The sequence below is a fragment of the Petaurus breviceps genome, unplaced genomic scaffold, assembly GCF_028583685.1.
Source record: "Petaurus breviceps papuanus isolate PSGF00001 unplaced genomic scaffold, PetGlider_PUasm1.0 183, whole genome shotgun sequence".
Lineage (NCBI taxonomy): Eukaryota > Metazoa > Chordata > Mammalia > Diprotodontia > Petauridae > Petaurus > Petaurus breviceps.
The window spans coordinates 21142144-21162221 of record NW_027185791.1 but is presented as its reverse complement, the minus strand read 5'-3'; the positions used below and the strand labels follow the sequence as shown (position 1 = coordinate 21162221).

Here is a 20078-nt window from a genome sequence, read left to right as displayed (position 1 = left end):
CTGATTCAAATTTGTAGGAGTAAGAGCTGATCTTCAATTTACAGTCAAGAGAGACGAACAGGCAGTTTTCTGAGAAGTAAGTCCAAGCCATCAATGTTTGAATGAAAAAATGCTCCAAATCATTGTCAGAGAAGTGCAAATTAAAGCTCATGAACTTTCGCCCCACACCCATAATATCAGGTGTGGCAAAGCTGACCAAAAAAAATGACAAATGTTGTTCCTGTACTTCCACAACCCTGACATTAATGCACTGCAGGTGGGACTGCAAATCAGTCCAGTCGTTCCAGAAAGCAATCTGAAATTATGTCTAAAAAGTTACTAAATTGTACAGAGCTTCTGACTCAGTGATAACACTAACTCTCAAAGAAACACAAGAAAAGAGAAGAAAATAACCCACATGTTCAAAAATATTTATAGAATTCAGGGTTTTGTTTTGGGGTTTTCTTGGTAGCAAAGAACTAGAAACTAAAAAAAATGCCAAGCAGTTAGAAAATGGAAGAACAAACGATGGGATGCGCTTGTAATAAAACAGCGCTCTGAGAAGTGACAAAAGGGAGGACTCAGAGAAGTCTGGGAAGAGCCGTATGAACTGACACAAAGTGAAGTGAGCAGGTCATACAGTAATGACACTATGAAGACGAACCGCGCTGGAAAGCTCTAGAACACTGGGCAATGCGGGCCTTCTTACACCGTACTCCTGCAACATGCGCTCTTAGGCTGAGCTGTGTTGGCCCCCAGCTATGACACCAGGCGCACTACCTGGGCCATCCGCCATTACTGGAATGCTCCAACTACCCACCTCTCTGGCTCCCCTCAAGTCCCAACGAAATTCTACCTTCAGCAGGAAGTCTTCCTCAAACCCTCTTAGTTCCAATGCCTTCTCTCTCTTAATTATTTCCTGTTTATCTTGCATAAGCTTGCTTCATACATATCTGTTTACATGCTGTCTCTCCCATTAAACTGTAAGCCCCTTAAAGGCAAAGGGTGTCTGTCTCTTTTTGTACCCCAGTGCTTAGCACAGTATTTGGCCATAGTAGGCACTTAATAAATGGTGATCATTTCATTGATTAAATGCAGGGATCAACTACAATGACAGAGGACTGAAGAGGAAATATACTATCCACCTCCAGACAAAAAAAGCAAGGAGTTCAAGGTGCAAACAAAAACATTTTTGTAAAAGGTTGTTGCAGGACTTCTAGTGCCAAGACAGTGCAGTAAAAAGGAACCCTCAAAGTCCTCTCAAATTCTCCAAACAACTACAGAACTGCCTCAGCATTGATGCAGGGGCAGGAAAGCAGCTCACCAGCCCAGCAGGACAGGTCTGTCTCACTGCGGGAGGAGAGGAGGGCGGTCCAAGAGCCAGCAGGTAGCACCCTCACAGCAGGGGACCTCAGGTTCCAAGACTGGGGCAATTCTCCGGAGAGAAGCTGCCCTTCTGCAAATCAGCAAGTGAGCAATCTGTGCAGCACAGCAAGGCCCCACCCCAGTATAAGGGAAAGAGTGGGAAGTAAGGGGATAGGGATAAACAAGGGAAAAACACCACGGAGGGAAATGCACAGTCAGTTATCATGACTATAAATGTGAATGGGATGAACTCTCCCATAAAACAGAAGCCGAGAGCAGAACGGATGAAAAATCAGAATCCTACCTTATGCTGTTTACATGGTAAAGCTGAAGGGCTGGAACAGAATCTGTCACACTTCAGCTGAAGCCAAGAAAGAAAGGTAGCAATCACGATCTCAAGCAAAGTAAAGGCAAAAAAGAGAACTAATTAAAAGATACAAAGAAGGAAGCTATCTTGCTGAAAGGTAGCAAAGCAATGAAGTCCTATCTATGCTAAACATATATGCACCAAATTGCATGCCATCTAAATTCTTTAAGAAGTTGAATGAATTAAAGCAGGAAATAGAAAACAAAACTATGCTAGTGGGGGACCTCCACTTTTCCCTCTCAGTACTAGATAAATGTAACCACAGAGTAAAGAAGAAAGAAGTTGAGGTGAATAAAATTCTGGAAAAGTTAGTTAGATACAACAGCTCCCTGAAGAAAGCTGAATGGGAATAGAAAGGAATATACATTTTTCTAAGCAGTATGTGGAACCTACACAGAAAGTGATCATATAGTAGGACATAAAAAACCTCATAACCAAAAGCAGAAAAGCAGAGTTAGTAAACAAATCCTTTTCAGATAATAATGCAATAAAAATTACATTCAATAATGGATAATGGAAAGATAGATTAAAAATCAATTTGAAATTAAATAATCTAATCGTAAAAAAACATTGGGTGAAGGAACAAATCATAAAAACAATAGGTAGTGGGGCGGCCAGGTAGCACAGCGAGTAAGAGCACCGGCTCCAGTGTTGAGAAGACCTGGAGATCGAATCCCGGGCTCAGACACTTAGCACCCACCCAGAAACACCTGGCCGTGTAACCTTGAGCAAGTTACTTAACCCCAATTGCTTAGGAGCAGCCAGGTGGCTCAGCGAGTAAGAGCACCGGCCCCAGTGTCGGGATGACCTGGATCAAATCCGGGCTCAGATACTCAGCACCACACCCAGAAATAATAACTGGCTGTGTAACCTTGAGCAAGTTACTTAACCCTGATTGCTTAAAAAAAAAACAAACAAAAAAAAACCCCCGATAGGTAGTTTCATTAAAGAAAATGACAACAATGACACAACATACAAAAATTTATGGGATGCAGCCAAAGTGGTCCTTAGGGGAAAATTTACATCTCTAAAATAAAGAAAAAGTAGATCAATAAATTGGGCATGCAGGGCGACCAGGTAGCACAGAGAGTAAGAGCACCAGCTCCAGTGCTGGGATGACCTGGGATCGAATCCAGGCTCAGACACTCAGCACCACACCCAGGAATAACTGGCCGTGTAACCTTGAGCAAGTTACTTAACCCCGACTGCTTAAAAATATAAATAAATAAATTGGGCATGCAACTAAAAAAAAAAAAACAGAAAAAGAACAAATTAAGAATCCCCAATTAAACGTCAAATTGGAAATCCTGAAAATCAAAGGAGAGATTCATTTTAAAAAGTAAGAAAACCATTGAACTAATAAATAAAACTAGAAGCTGGTTTTATGGAGGGTAAAAAAACAATAAAAAGATAAACCATTGTTTTATCTATTATTAGTTAATCAAACTAGATTTTTAAAAAGGAAAGAAAAACAAATCACTAGCATGAAAAATGAAAGACAACGAAGAGGAAATTAAGACAATTGTTAGGACTTATTTGCCCAATTATATGCCAATAAATTTGATGATCTGATGATCTAAATGAAATGGATAAATAGCTACAAAAATGTTACCCAGATTAACAGAAGAAGAAATACAATATTTGAAATCATAGAAAAAGGAAATGAATAAGCCATTAAGGAGCTTCCTAAGATTAAATCCCTAGGACCAAAAGTAAACTCTACCAAACATTTAAAGAACAATTAATCCTAATAGCATAGAAACCATTTGGGAAATATAGGCAAAGAAGGAGCCCTACCAAATTCTTCTTATGACACTAGCATGGTACTCATACCCAAATCAGGAAGAGTCAAAAAAGAGAAAGAAAATCACAAACCAACTTCCCTAATAAATATGGATGTAAAAATTTTAAATAAAATATTAGCAAAGGGATTCCAGCAATACATCACCAGACCACACATCGTGACCAGGTGGGATTTTGTCATGGCAAGCAAAGTAGTACTTTGCTGCTTGTTTCAGCTATTCAAGTGCCTCTGAGCCTTGCCTTTGACTGTGTCAAGTCTTTGCTGGAAATAGTATATGTTTGTGTTGCCCTTAATAGACCGAAGGGAATTAGGAGACCTTCCCTGACCTTAATAGGCCTAATGTCATCACATGGAGGAGCTTGACGAAAGAGTGGAACAGGAAGGAGAAGCACAAGCTGGGACCAAGCAGAGCTAAGAGAGAAAATGTTTGTGATGCAGGCACTCTATTGTTCTGTGTTGATGTTACTCTGTCAGACAGAAGCACTCTGCTGATTTGTGTTCATTTGGCAGACAGAAGTACCCTGTCTATTATTCTTGGACAGAAGTCCTAAAAGAGGGCTTTACTGTTGTTTACAGAAGTCCTGAAAGAGGGCTTTACTCTTGTTTACAGAAGTCTTGGGACTTTACTGCTGATCTGTGTTTGATTTCTCAGACAGAATCTTTGTGTGTTGATTTCTGTCCCTTTGTTAGACAGAAGAAAGTGAATTGAGATGATAGTGCCAGCAATGTGTGTAAATATTGCTATAGCTCTGTTAAGCTTAATGCATATAAATATTGTTGTAGCTCTGTTAAGCTTTGTCTTCCTAGAAACAGAAACTGTGAAGGGCTTGGAGTAGAATAGACCCTGTGGGCTGAGACAGAGAACCGAAGCAGAGAGCTGCCTGTGTGTACATCCAGGCAAGAGCTGGATGTAGCCAGCCCATGGAAGAGGAGCCACGGGGTTTGGGAGTCAGCCTCGAGTTTTGACTTGGGTAACCAGTACTGACTGATGATACTGTAACTTACTGTGACTGAGGGGTGTTTGTACTTCCCACTACCCCTTAAGGATGACTGGCTTAAGGAGAATTGAAGCCAGTTTGAATCAACACGAAAGAAGACTTTGCTTGGGCACTCTATATTGATTGAGAAGATTGTGATTTAGTGAATGATATGTTTTGTCTAAGACTATGTGGCCACCTTACTAACAAGTTGGTATGTTATATTATTGTGAATGTTCTACTCTAGTTTCTTGAATGTTTTGCTTTAGTTTATTGCTGAATAAACCAAGTTCACTATACTAAGTGATCAGATCCTTAAAGCTATTCACAGCAGCAGTTCTCAGGAGAGTTACTTGTGATTGGCTTTATAGATTTATGCCAGGAATGGAGGTCTGGTTCAATATTAGGAAAACTATCACTATCAGCATAATCGATCATATTAATAACAAAACCAACAGAAACCATATGATTATCAATAGATGCACAAAAAGCCTTGGACAAAATACAGCACACATCCCTATCAAAAACACTAGAGAGCTGGGGCAGCCAGGTGGCGCAGTGAGTAAGAGCGCCGGCCCCAGAGTCACGAGACCCGGGATCAGTTCTGGCCTCAGATACTTAACACCCACACAAAATAATTGGCCGTGTAACCTGGCAAGTTACTTAACCCCAATTGCTTTAAAAAAAAAAACACTAGAGAGCACAGGTATAAAGGGGGCTTACCTTCAAATGATAAGTAGCATTTACCTAACCATCAACAATATAATGGGGATAAGCTAGAAGCCTTCCCAGTAAAATCAAGGGTGAAGGAAGGGTACCCATTATCATCTCTATTATTTAATATTGTTCTAGAAATGTTAGCTATAGCAATAATAGAAGAAAAAGAAATTAAAGGAATTAGAACAGGAAATGAGGAAACAAAACTATCATTCTTTGCAGATGATGTTATACTCAGAAAATGTTAAGAGAATCAACTGAAAAACTACTTGAAATTATTAACCATTTTAGCAAACTTTAAGGATACAAAATAGACCCACATAAATCATCAGCATTTCTAAATATTACCAACAAAGTTTAGCAGCAAAAGACAGAAAGAGAAATTCCATTTTAAATAATTGTAGACAATATAAAATACTTGGCAGTCTACTTGCTGAGACAAAGCCAGGAACTATATGAATACAACTATAAAACACTTTTCACACAAATAAAGTCAGATCTAAACAGCTGGAAAAATATTAATTGCTCATGGGTAGCTGAGCCAATATAATAAAAATGACAATTCTAACTAAATTAATCTGTTTATTCGGTTCCATACCAATCAAACTATCAAAAAATTATTTTATAGACCTAGAAAAAATTATAACAAAATTCATCTGGAAGAACAAAAGCTCAAGGATATCAAGGGAATCAATGGGGAAAAAAATGCAAAAGGCGGTGGTCTAATCATATCAGATCTCAAACTGTATTATCAAAATTATCAAAACAAACAGAGTGGTTGGCCAGTGGAATAGATTTGGCACACAAGGCACAACAGTAAATGACCACAGTAATCTAGTGTCTGATAAACCCAAAGATCCCTACTTCTGGGATAAAAATTCACTCTTTGGGAGGGGCAAGCCAAGATGAGGGAGAAAAGGCAGCAGCTCACCTGAGCTCTCCTCAAAACCCCTCCAACAACACCTTTAAATAATGTCACAAAGCAATCCCTGAAGTGACAGGACCCATAACAGCACAGGGTGAGATAATTTTCCAGCCAAAGACAACTTAGACGTCAGCAGGAGAGACCCGTCACACCTGGGTGATGCAGACCAGGCTCCAGCACGAGGGCACCAGGCTGTGGGAGCCACTGGACCAACAGCAGAAGCTGCTGCTTCTGGAGCTCTCGGCCCACAGATGGTAAGAGGGTCAAACATCTGGCAAGAAGGAGATTCCAGGAGCCCATGCCATAGCACCGAGGCAGAACGTTGCTGCTCTGGCCACACTCAAACCCAGGTCGCAGTCCAGGGAGGCAGTCCCATGGCAAGGAGGAACACGAGGCAGAACACCAGAGTTGGCTGCCACACTCAAGCCACAACCCTTGTCAGTTTCAGGGCAGAAAAGAACGCATGTGGCTGCCCACACACCAAAGCAAAAGACAGGAGAGTGGTAAACACACCTTTCCTTGGATCATCCTACCCTGGAAGAACTGAAAACTGGAAGGTCCCTAGAAGTATTTCTGAAAACAGTCGCACAAAACCCCTGAAGCTTGAGACAGTCTCCAACCTGGAAGCAGAGTCCTACTCTAACAGAGTTAAAAGTCAAGAATTAGGCTGGGAAAAAGAACAAACAACAGAAAAATATTCTGCCCATAAAACATTACTGTGGTGACAAGTAAGATCAGAACATATGCTCAGAAGAAGATGATAACATTAAAGCCCCTACATCCAAAGCCTCCAAGAAAAATATGAATTGGTCTCAGGCCATGGAAAGATTGAAAAAAGATTTTGAAAATCAAGTAATAGCAAAAAAAAAAAAGTAACAAAGAGAGGAAAAACTGGGAAGAGAAATGAGAGTGATACAAGAAAATAATGAACAAGTCAACAGCTTGGCAGAAGAGACACAAAAATATACTGAACAAAATAAAACTTTAAAAAACAGACTAGGCCAAATGGTAAAAGAGGTATAAAAAATAAATGGGGAAAAGACTGACTTAAAAAACAGAAGTGGCCAAATGGAAAAAGTGGTATAAAAATCCATCAAAGAAAATAATTCCTTAAAAATTAAAGTTGAGCAAATAGAAGCTAATGACTTTCTAAGAAGTCAAAAAGCAATAAAAACAAAATCAAAAGAATGAAAAAATAGAATACAATATAAAATATCTCATTGGAAAAACAACAGACCTGGAAAACAGATCCAGGAAAGACAATTTAAGAATTATGGGACTATCTGAAAGCCATGATCAACAAAAGATCCTAGACAACATCTTTCAAGAAATTATCAAGGAAAACTGCCCTGATATTCTAGAACCGGAGGGTAAAATAGAAATTGAAAGAATTATATGAACTTTCTCCTTATTAGGACACTTAGAAGGACTATATAGAGACCGAGGGCACAGGTGTCAGTTGAATATGAAAGGATATGTAAAAAAATAAAAGTAAGGGTGAGGTAGGAATGTATTGGGAGAAAGGAAAAGACAAAGGCATAAAGGGGTAAATTATCTCACATAAAAGAGGCAAGAAAAAGTTTTGACAACGGAGGGAAAGACAGGGGATCTGAGGGGGAATGAGTGAACTTTACTGTCACCAGAACTGGCTCAAAGAGGGAATAATACACAAGCTCAATAAGGTAGAGAAATCTGTCTTATCGCATAGGAAAGTAGGAGGGGAAGGAAATAAGAGAAAGGGGAGATGAGTTGGTGGTGATAGAAGGGAGGGCAGATTAGGGGAAAGTGTGGTCAAGCAAAACACTTTTGAAGAGGGATAGGGTCAAAGGAGAGAGAAGAGAATAAACGGGGAGGGGGGGATAGGACGAAGAGAAACACAGTTAACAATAGTAACTATGATAAAATTCTGAAATAAGTTTCTTTGATAAAAGGCCTCATTTCTCAAGTATATAGAAAATTGAGTCACATTTATAAAAATACAAGTCATTCCCCAATTGATAAATGATCAAAGGATATGAAAAAGCAGTTTTCAGAAGAAGAAATCAAAGCTATCCATACTCCTAAGAAAAAATGCTCTAAATTGCTCTTGATTAAAGAAATGCAAATTAAAACAACTCAGAGGTACCACCTCACACCTACTAGGTTGGTTAATATGACAAAAAAGAAAAATGTTGGATGTTGAAGGGAATGTGGGAAAACCGGGCCATTAATGCACGGGTAGATTTGTGAACTGATCTAACCATTCTGGTGAGCAGTTTGGAACTATGCCCAAAGGGCTACCAAACTGTACATGCCCTTGGACCCAGCAATACCCCCTCGTAGTTCTATATCCCAAAGACATTAGAGAAAAGGACCTATTTGTACAAAAATATTTATAGCAGCACTGCAATGGCTAGACAAGTTGTGGTGTATGATTGTAATGGAATATTACTGTGCTATAAGAATGATTTCAGGAAAACATGGGAAGAATTACATGAACTGATGCATAGTGAAGTACACAGAACCAAAACATTATACTCAGTAACAGCAATATTGTTCAATGAAGAACTGTGAATGACTTAGTTATTCTCAGCAATGCAATGATCTAAGAAGATCCCAAAGGACTAATGATGAAGCACGCTATCTGCCTCCAAAGAGAGCTGATACTGATTTAATACAGATTGAAGCATGTTTTTATACTTTTTTTCTTTCATTTTTTTTCTTTTATTTGAATCTTCTTGCACAAAATAACCAATATGGAAATGTTTTAGTAAAATAATATATTTGTATTGACAGCTTATGCTTTTATATTTTAAAAAAAGGCTGTTGTAGATTTTTTTGCTTCTTTATGCATATTTGTGCAAGAGTTTTGTTTTCATTTCTTTTTTAATGTATGTGAGAGGTGGAAAAGAGTGAGCAAGAGGTGGATTTCCGATTACTGAAAAAAAAAAGTAATGAAATTGAGAAAAAAAAATCAGATTACCATATGAACCAGTGGGTAAAAGAAAAGAGAGTAGAAACAGTATACAATTTCATTGGTATCTGAAATAATGAAAAAACATACCAAAAAGCAGAAAATGTAGCTAAAATAGTGATTCATATATCTAAATGCTTTCATCAACAAAAGAAAAACAACAAAACAATTCTGGCATATAACTAAAAAAATTAGTAAAACAAACAATACAAAGTAGAAATTCCAAAAATCAGATTTAAAAACTGAAAAAATTAACTGATAAAACTAGGACCTTTTAAAAAAAAACCAAAACGAATAGCTAATTTGATTTTAAAAGTGAAGAAAACCAAATTTCATCAAAAATTTAAAAATTCATAGCAACTAAAGAGGAAATAAAGGAAACTATCGGAAACTATTTTACCCAATTACATGCCCAGAAAAGTGATGACTTAGAGGAAATGAACGCTCACAAAAATAAAAAGTAATCAGGTTAACAAAAGATGAAATAGATGATTTTAACAATGCAATATTTGTCAAGGAAATTGAACAAGTCATAAATGACTGCCCAAAGAGGAGGAGGAAACAAACTCAAGGCCCAGATGGATTTACAATTAAATTTCATCAAATAGTCAAATAACAATTAATTCCAATATTACACAAACTATTTGTAACAAAGACAAAGAAGGGACCCTTCCAATATCTTTTCCATGATACAAATGTGTTCTTGAAAAGATTACACATTACCAACTGTATTTCTGGCAGAAATGTAGGGTTGGTTCAATATAAAGCAGACTATAAAGTTCATATTAATAACATGAATAACAAAAAACCACGTGAAAGAAGGAAGGAAAGAAAGGGTAAAAAGAAACAAAAGATTTTGAAAAGGCCTTTGACAAAAAAAAACACCCATTTCTGTTAAAAGTTCTAGTGAGAGTAGGAATAAATGAGCTTTGCCTTAATATGGTAAATAATATGTATTTAAAACAAAGACAAAACATTACATGTAACAGAGAAAAGTTAAAGGCCTTTCATATAAGATCAAGGGTAAAAAAAAAGATGCTCATTATCACTAATACAATTTAACAGTGCTAGAAATGCTTGCCATAGCATAAGAAAGAGAAATCAAGGGAACAGGCAAAGGGAAGAGATAAAAACTATGGCATGTTGCAGATGTTATGATGGTCTATCTAAAAACCCTTAAAGAGTCAAATTATACAGATAACACCATAAGCAAAGGGGTATCATTAGAAGGTACCTCAGAGAACATCCAGTTCAAGTCTATCATTTTACAGATGAAGAAAATGAAGCCCACAGACATGAAGTGAGTTGGACATTTCATTCCCCACCCCTCCCCCCACGCCCCCAGGGTTTTGAAAAAGTATTATTTTAGAGAAAGAAAAGCCAGGATTTCATGGCTTTGTCAGATTGTCCTTATTTTCTTCTTTTTTTTTTTTTTGCTTTTTTGGAGGGCAATTGGGGTTAGGTGACTTGCCCAAAGTCACACGGCTAGTTAAGTGTGTCAAGTGTCTGAGGCCGGATTTGAACTCAGGTCCTCCTGACTCCAAGGCTGGTGCTCTATTCACTGTACCACCTAGCCACCCCCTGTCCTTATTTTCTTTTGTGACAGAGTTATAATACTGGTAGGTTACTGGAATGCTATACAGTTTACCTGGATTTTAAAACAACATTTTAAAAAGCATCTCATGATATTTTTTTGAACAGAATGGAGATGCGAGATAGACAATTAGGTAGATCAGAACTTACTAATAGCTGGACCCAAACAGTAGCCATAGAACTTAAGAATTTTCTAATTTAGTGCCCAAGGAATATATCTATATCTATTTATCTAGATAGATAGATATATGCACACACATATACATATATACATACATACACACACACATATCATTCTAAAATCAGTGGGTCTTTCCTTCAGACTTGTAGCTGAAACCTTCCCTCCCTTATTTGTTATCTCTTTCATTAGAATGTGAGTTCCAAAAAAAGAGAACATCTGACTTTTCTATTTGGCCCCCAGGCCGTAGTACAATGCCTTGGATGTGTTAAGTACTTCATATTTTTTCGTTCATTCATCCTATGTTCTTCTCATTTTTCCCAATATTCTATATAGATATAGATGACATGCTTATCAAATTTGCAGATGACACAACCTGAGAAGGATGGTTTACATACTGAATGACAGAATCAAGACTTCAAAGACACTGACAGGTGAGGATGGAATCTAATGGAATAAAATTCTCCCAAATATTCAGAAGAATCACGATCTCTTCAATTTGGATGCTCACTCCAACAATGCAGATCTCAGCCCCTCCATGCCTGCCTATCCTTTTCAAAACCTGTACATGGCCTATAAGTTTGCCACAGTGGTCAGCAAATATGCTAGCGGTCTTCCTCAGTCACTACTGACATTACAAGGTTACCAACGAATCACCGGTCTGTCCTGCCCTTACCACATGACGAGCCCCACTTTTTCAATCACCTATTTCCCTGATGAAATAGTTTACTCTTGTTCTGCAAAGTTTTTTTTATGTGTTACATGTGGCAGCCTATTCACACCCATCCTGCACCTTTACTTTGCCTTCTAAGTGATACTCATTTTCAATTCTCTGGATGACCATACAGGTGTAAGAAAAGGACCTTTAATAGAATCAACTATTTCTAAGCATTCCTCAAAAAAAACTAGAGTTCTCTAGTTCCTTTGAAACACAAAGCAAGATTCAAGGGAAACTAAATAAGGTATACAAGTTTGGGCAATTTGGACGAAGTAAATGGTGATCAAGGGCTTACATCCGAATGTAAGAAAGAGAATCATTGTTCCTTCAGAATCTCACTATTTTAAAGGGTCAAAAAGGAAACAAAGAAAGTCAGGGGGAGAATATATAAGGGAAGGAATGAGGAGAAAGGAAGAACTTAAAAGGCTCATGAACGGCATGAAACAATATATCAAGTATGGAGATGGAATGGTGGGAGCGGGCATCTCTTGAAGTTAGGGAAGGGAGAAAGGACAGGAAAAGAAATACAGTGAAATAAGGAATCCTAGCAAGATGATTCAGGGAGAAGTTACCCTGCACCTCTCCCCACCAAACAGCACAAGAGTCCCAAAATGCGGAAACTTCAGCAATGATGAAAAGAAAAGTCAGATAACCCCCCACAAAGTATTCTCGGTCAAAATGCGAAGGAAAGATTATTCCATCGGTCAGTTTCTCCTGTCACTCACAGCTCTAGGCTCCTCCCATATCTCATCGTGCAGACTGGCCTGGGGCATCACCGGGGTCCTGTGCTACCCCATGAATGGAAATTGGAGGCAATGACTTCAAAATTCACTCAGGGTCTATCAGAGTTTATTGTCATTTAAAGAATGGAGATCCCACATCATTTCTCCATCCCCTCTCCCACAACCCATCTGCAGCCAAAATGGAGAACGATTTCTCAGAGCAAGTCTCTCAGCAGTGTACCCTAATAGGGGCCCTCTTCCCCAACCCTTCAACAGTTAGTAGCAAGGACACAGCCTAAGGTCTGAAAAAAGTCAGCTGCAGAGAGGGCAGAGCCTAAAAGAGACAGACTGAAAAAGGCAGAGAACAGGTTCTTAACAACAATGGCCATTCAGTCTCCTCGGAGAGGTGCCCCAACTCCTCATTTTCACCCTCTGAGGAACAGACTTCTTCCAACCCTGGGGGTCTGAGAGAACAGAGCAAGGGAAGCCAAACTCTGGAGGAGGGGGCATAAACACTGAGTTTTCAGAAGGAAAAGGATCGGCAATAAGCAAGACACCAAAAGAAAACTCAGGAAAGTGATTGCATGAAGACAGACAAAACACCTACTGAGGAGAAAGTAACAAACATTTGCAGAGAAGCATAATTGAAAGTACAAATACTTCCCAACAAAGGAAAATAAATCAAAGTCCCTGAAGATGAAGGTTTCATAACAAATTCTGCAAAGTCTCTTGAAATGACCAGCATTTTCATACACGACGAACAAAAACTAGGAAAAAGCAATGAGACAAGTATGATCTGTATCAGGGACGTCACCTACCTTGACACACACAGGACATATAAATACAGCTACAAAATATTCATGACAGAAATCAAGTGGAGCGCAAACGGTGCTGAAAGGGGCCAGCACGCGTGGTTAAACAGCAGTTCTATGCCAGTCTCATCACAGACGGGATACTTGTTGGAAATGAACAAAATAATAACAGAATTTCTTTGGAAGCACAAACAAGAGTGAAAAGGAAAACAATGAATGAAACTGCGTAGTATTACCAGTAGTAAAAGCAGTAGTCACTGAACTATTTTAGTACTGCTTAAAAAAGCTGAAAAGTGGATCAAAGGAAGGAGATAGGTAAATAAGAGGGGGAAAAAGCAAGTGGAAATAATAGCCCAGTGTTTGATACACTGAGGAACACTGCTTACTGAGAATAGCTCCATTTCTGAAAAAAATCTAGTGGGATAAATGGAAGTCAAGTTTTATAAAAATCCTGATTAGACCAATATCTTACACAAAATTCCACAAAGTAGCTGGATGACTTTAATAGAAAAAGTCCCATCATGAAAAAATGAGAAGAGACTGGGATCAAGTGCCTTTAACAAGTATGGTTAGAGGGAGAATCCTCAACCAAACGAGGGACAGAGATAAGTCAAAGGTAAACCAGACAATGTTACATACAATACAGGAATAAAATCCCAATAATTGGACTATATGGGGAACCTTATACAAAGACAGAACATGAAAGGACATCCCCTGATAGAAAAATGGTCACAGGACACAAATAATTTTCAAAAGAAGATTTGAAAACTACAAGAACCACATGAAAACAATCCAAATCACTAATAGTGAGAGAAATGTAAATTAAAACAGCTTTTAACTTTCACTTCACTCCATGCAAACCAGTAAAGATAAAAAACACAGGGCACACAGTCAGTGATAAAGAGGTCAGGGGAGACAGCTGATGCAGAGCTGGAAGGGCTGTGAAGAAGCCCACCTGCTCTGATTTCAGTATGGAATTATGCAAGAAAAGGGACTGAAACTTCCCTCTGAGATACGGCAATCCCACACCGAGCTCAAGGAAATCAGAGACAGACAGAAGTCTAATACAGACCCAAATACTCAGAGCATCACTCCTTGTGGTGTCAAAAAAAATAGAAACAAATTGATTAGGGTAAGTATTCTGAAAAAACAATTATAGCCTATTCTAATTATTGTGAAGTAAGGAATGGTAAATATGAGGAATTCAGAGGAATACGAGAAAATGTTCATGAACTGATACAGTACAAAAGAAGCAGAACCAGTAAGAAAACATACATTAACAACAATAACGTAAATGAAAAATAAAAGGAAAAAGGACTGAGAAAAGGAAAAATCAATGACAGCCCTCGAGAAGAGGAAGGGGAAATGAGTGAATAAGCATTTATGTGGTATCTAGGGTGTGTCAAGCACAGTGCTTTTTTACAAGTATCATCTCATTTAATCTTCACAACAATCCTGCCAAACCAGGTGGGTACTCTCATTATTCCCATTTTACAGCTAAGGAAACTAAGGTAAAGAGAAACGAAGTGACTGGGAAAACAAAGACAAAAATGCAACTGTTCCTGACCTCAAGAATCTTAGTTTCTAGAGGGAGCCTAGAGAACAGTGAAGTTCATCGAGCAGGGAAGTCCTCTGGGAACGTCATTTTGATAACTGTATGAAGAATGGACTGGAGAAGGGAAAGGCTTACTGAGAGGGAAACCACCTAGGAGACGAATTCACTAGTCCAGGCAAGCAGCGATGAAGCCCCCTGACCGAGGGCGGTGATCTTCTAACTGGAGAAAAAGCCAGCACAGGTGGGAGAGAAGCTGTGCTGGAAGAACTGAAAGGCCAATCATGGCTTCCCACTTCTTGTCCTAACTGCAAAATGAGGCACATAAATTTCAGACACTGCCAAAGGACTAATTTCTTTTGTTTGACAATAATTACAAAGGGGAGTAGGAGGGTATAAGGGGTAGCACTGAGGAGTGACCCTGATGTTTAAAAAAAAAAAAGCATAAATAAAACATTTAAAGAGAAAAAACGGCATCCAAAGAAAGGCTGCAATACTGTAAGGGGCCTCAAAAATGTCTCATGGAAACTCAGTTAAAGGAACTGGGAAAAAGAAAGCATGGTGTATTAAAAGATACACTGGATTTGAGGCCTAGCATCTAGCTCTGCTTCTTGTCACTTTATTTACTTCTCAAGACCTACTTTCCTCATTTGCAAAATGTGGAGGTTGGACTAGATGGCCTGTAAGGTCTCTCTCTGCTCTAAAACTATGATATTCTCTTAAAATATCTGAAGGATTATAACATAGAAGATGGATTAGACTTGCTCAGTTTGTCCCCAAAAGACTAAACCAGAAGCAAAGGGTGGAAACTACAAATGCAAACTGTGGTTCATTTTAAGGAAATACTTTCTAACAATTATTTGTGTGACCTTGGACAAGTGGCTTACTTCCCTGGGTCTGTTTGCCATTCGTAAAATGAGGAGGTTAAATACATGACCCCTGATGTCCCTTCCAGCTCTAAATCCATCATCCTATGAACTAAAATCATCCAAATATAGAATGGACTGCCTCAAGAGGCAGTAGATCTTATTAGAAGTCAGTAACTGAGGGCTGGATGAGCACTTGTCAGCAAAGTTGTAGGGGGGATTCCTGATCAAGAGCCAGTGGATCAAATATCTTACGAGGTCCTTTCCATAGAAGATTCTGTTATTAACTGGAATACTAAAACTCAGCCCTTCTTCAGTGTTCTAATAGGCTGGAAATGCTAATACTGGACTGGAAAGAACAATGAAGAGTTAGGAGAAAGAAGGGGGAAAAAAGAAGAGAAAGATGAATAAGCCACAAACTAGATGAATATTCCTTTAATAACTAACAAGGGAATGTAAGACATAAGAAAGTTCAAATTTTAACCAACTGACCTTGGGAAAATAATCTAACCTAAATTTAGAATGAGAACACTGTCCCTACTTAGAGTAACATGATCGGTATAAAATGGCTTCACACTTTTCATTCATTTATTAATTCAATAAACATTTATCAAGAAACTTATGTGAAAGTCATGATTCAAGTAACTTCTGTGCCTACCTTTGCCACAGTGATACTACAAGTAATAAGCTATAACATCACATTACTATTTTAACTATTGCATGAACAAAATAATAAATACCTGTACTGTTTTTCCAAGTCCCATGTCATCGCCAAGAATACACCCTCTTCCCAGGGAATAGTGTCCATATAGAAACTGCGCTCCCTCCCTTTGGTAGTCACGCAAATATCTATTAATTGTATATGGAATACAGTCACCATCTTCAGATAGCTTAAAAGCAACAGCAGGTGAAGGAAGCTTTCGGTCTGGGAAATAAGGCTTTTCCAAGTCAACATCATCAAACATAGAACTTCTGAAAGAACCAGATGTTGCTTTATGGAGTTTTTTTAAAGGTACTTTCTTTTCCAGTGAACCTGAAAATAACACCAGTGCAAATGATTTCCCATTTTCATCTGTCAAGATGGACTTCACTGTTGCTTCAATAAGTTTTCCACTGTCCATAACAGGGACAAGACATCTCTCTCCAGTGCGCCACATATCTAGGAAAAAAATTAAGGAAAAGAAGTTTTCAAATGGTTTTAATAAAACAGACATACCTACTTGCATGTGGAGACTGAGTAGCATCTCACTTGCCTGGGACTGCAGAAGAATCTGTGCAGCACAGGGGGGAAACTGATAGACTGAGTGTAAGTGGGCAAGTCACTAAACTCTGAGTCTTATACTATTCATCTGTAACAAAAGACATTGGATTGGATGGCTTCTAAGACCCTTTCTACCTCTAAAATCTATGCTCCTACACGCTAAATTTTAATTCAATTTCTCAAGCACCAGCTTATTCAAGAGAAGACCATGCACTGAGAAAGAACCAAAAAAACAAAGCAGCCTGAAGGCATTCTGGCCACAGCCCTAAGATGCTGATTGAAGAGCAGGTGCCCGTTAAGACGTGCTAAAATTTTAACACCACAATGATATGCATATCAGAATACACATTCATCCCCCCCTTTCCAAAAGGGGAGAAACTCAGACCCTATGTAAATAAAAGAAAAATGTATAAAGACTTATTGCTATAGGGCAATAAAATAAATAAGTGAATCTTCTGAAGGTCAGGGGTAATAAATGTATTAGAGGCAGTCTATCATACAATGAGACATTAGATAGATTATATAATAATCAAAGGATAAGAAATTAACCCAACTAACAGACTAGAAATCAGGCTATCTGGACAAGGATAGGAACAGTAAACATAGAAGTGTCATCTTCAAACCTCCGGCCTGCCATCTTTTCCTTTCCTCTACTGAAGAAGTTGCCATAACTATACTGTCATCTGTCACTTTTACCATTGCTTTCTCAACTGCTAGCTTATTTTAAACATAACTACCTCACCACCTGGATTCAGTAAGACTGACCCAATAAACCTAATCATACCCTCTGTCTTGCTGATAAGTATCTTGTAACCAGGACTGAGGAACTGAAGACTGTATCAGCAACAGCCAGCACTGGTCAGCTTTGTTTTTCAGCAATTAAAATGAATGAAAACATTTAAGAAAGATTTTCAATAATTAAGTTTAAAATAAAGGTTTCTGGTTAGGTCTGAACTGACATGTTCTCTGCCAAAAAGTTAACTATAAAAATCAATCAACAAACATTTATTAAGTGTGCTAGGCACTAAGAAAGAATACAGACAAAAGATGAAACAATCCTTGCTCTCAGGGAGCTTATATTCTAATGAGATAAGAAGTGTGTGCGTGTGTAAACAATACAAAAATATAGAATAAATACAAAATAAATACAAGGTGGTTGGGGAGGGCTCTTGCAGCAGTTGTGAGGAGGAAGTGCATTCCAGGTACAGGGATGGCCCACACAAAGGCAGACCAGCAAGAGACGGAGAATCCTAAGGATGCCCAGAGAGGCTAGCTTGGTCAGAGCACAGAGTGCTAGAAGGAAATAAAGAGGTTATTAAACACGCACATAAATACTTACAAACTAGATATATAAAGAATAAATTGAAGGTAATCTCAGAGGGAAGGCACAAAGAAAGTAAGACTTTAGCTAAGACTTGAAGCTGGCCAGGGAAATTAGGAGACAGAGGTAAGGAGGGGGGGAATTCAAAGCAGATAGTGAAAATGTTCAGAATTGGAGATGGGAGTGTTGTGTGTGAAGAAAGCAAAGAGACCAGTGTCAATATATCACAGAGTATGTGGAAGGAAATAAGATATGAGAAGACTGAAAAGGTAGGAAGGAGCATGGTTATGATGAGCTTTCAAAGCTAAACCTAGAGGTAACAGTGAGTCAATGAAGACTGTTGAATAAGGATCCGAGCTTTTTTTGTACATAATCACATATAACATGACTCATAATTTTAGTGCAACCCCTTGTAATGTGGTTTCCAATCAACTGAAATTGCTCTCCTAACAACTTGCTAATTTCTGTTCAGTGGCTATTTTTCAGTTTTCACCCTTTATGACCTCTACGGCATTTCAGACTAACTACAGCTACAAAAAAGACACACATCCTCACTCCTAGGTTTTAGGTACCCTCTTCTTTTCTCTGGCTAATCTCTCCGGGTCTGCCATCCTGTAAGTGTGGGTACATTGGGGTTCTATCCCAGGTCCTCATCTTTTCTCTTTCCAGTCTTCCTTTTGGTATTCCAACATCCTCTCCAAACAGCTCATGCCCAAATCTATACATCCAGCTCTCACCTCTTTCCTGTGCTTCAGTCCTGCATCAGTCACTGAGCGCTGGACGTTTGTGTCTGGACATCCCAAAGTCAGCACATCCAACACTGGACTCACCATCTGTCCCTTAAATCCATCACTCTTTCTAACACTCTAATCTAATAAAAATTATTAGGTACCTTCTGTGTGAAAGACCCTCTGCCAGCTCAGTCAGCTAACAGGCATTTATTAAGTTCCTACTGCGTGCAGACAAGGCCAGACGCTGGGGGTGGAGACAGAGTAGCCCTGCCCTCCGGAAGCTGACTGTCTATGTGGAGGATACAAAGTATCAACACGTAACTCTACACAGGCTCAGAGCGCTACTGCAGGGGATCGGGCCGGGCTCCCGGGCCCAGAGACACGCAGGTGTTACTGACTGCGCTGGGGACAGACGAAGCCCGACACACGCACACGCACGCACGCACACACGCACACACACGCACGCACACACGCACACACACACACGCACACACACGCGCACACACGCACGCACACACACGCACACACACAAACGGTTAAAACTCCGAAGGAAGCCCAGCGTCATAAGGGGTAAAGCTGGTCCCGGGCGGGAGGCCGGGCCAAAGGCGGGGAAGGGGGAGGAAACCGAGGACCAGCAGCGGGCTGAACGTGAGCACAGGGGCCCCTCCGTGTACCTGCTGCCGCTTTCCCGCCCGGGGTCCGGGCCTCTGAAGCCGCAGGCTCCATGGCGAGGGGGCGGCGCCTGCCGCGGGCCGGCCCGCTCCTACCGGACGCTAACGCTTACGGTCATTACGCAGGACGCTCGGGGCTCAGGATTTCCCCGGGAAGCAAGCCCGGCGGGCGGGCGCACGTGCGGCAGGGGAGGGGAGGGGAGAGGCAGCACAAACTTCCGGGCGGGCGGCGAGTTTCCCCACCCACCAGGCTGCCAGGCCGGGGCTTAACCCAGGCGGGTAAGTGAGGGTGGGGAAAGGGGCGGGGCCCTGCGTTCTCAGAAGCCCTTCTCTCCGCCCCGCCCACACAGGCTCCACTTAGCGTTTCTTCTCCTCCCTCTTCCAGGAAAATCTCGCGAGAGCGCGTGCGCTCGCGGTCTGGCCCGGTCCGTCTCGAAACCCTTTTCCGGGTTTCCCCGCTTTTGGTCATGGTGTCGCGAGATCTTAAACAGCTGGCGGGCCTTGAGAAGTGACTGAACCCCGCGGCTCTCTCTTGTCGGCTTCAGAGTAGTCGGGGAGCTGGGGCT

At 40.0% G+C, this 20078-nt stretch overlaps 1 protein-coding gene across 5 annotated transcripts in view; it reads right to left on the bottom strand.

Moving 5' to 3' along the window:
* ERCC6L2 (ERCC excision repair 6 like 2) overlaps positions 1-19804 on the bottom strand; it is a 186402-nt gene extending 166598 nt beyond the window's left edge. For 2 of the 5 annotated variants that reach the window (XM_069088013.1, XM_069088014.1), the window contains exons 1-2: positions 19516-19803; positions 16269-16687 (exon numbers count right to left, since the gene is read on the bottom strand). In XM_069088013.1, coding sequence (XP_068944114.1) covers positions 16269-16687; positions 19516-19567 — 471 coding nt within the window. In that variant the 5' untranslated portion in view covers positions 19568-19803. Of the gene's footprint in view, positions 1-16268; positions 16688-18847; positions 19357-19515 lie in introns of those variants that run through there. The other 3 variants (XM_069088008.1, XM_069088009.1, XM_069088010.1) reach the window with 3 other exon arrangements.
* Positions 19805-20078: the final 274 nt, after the last annotated feature.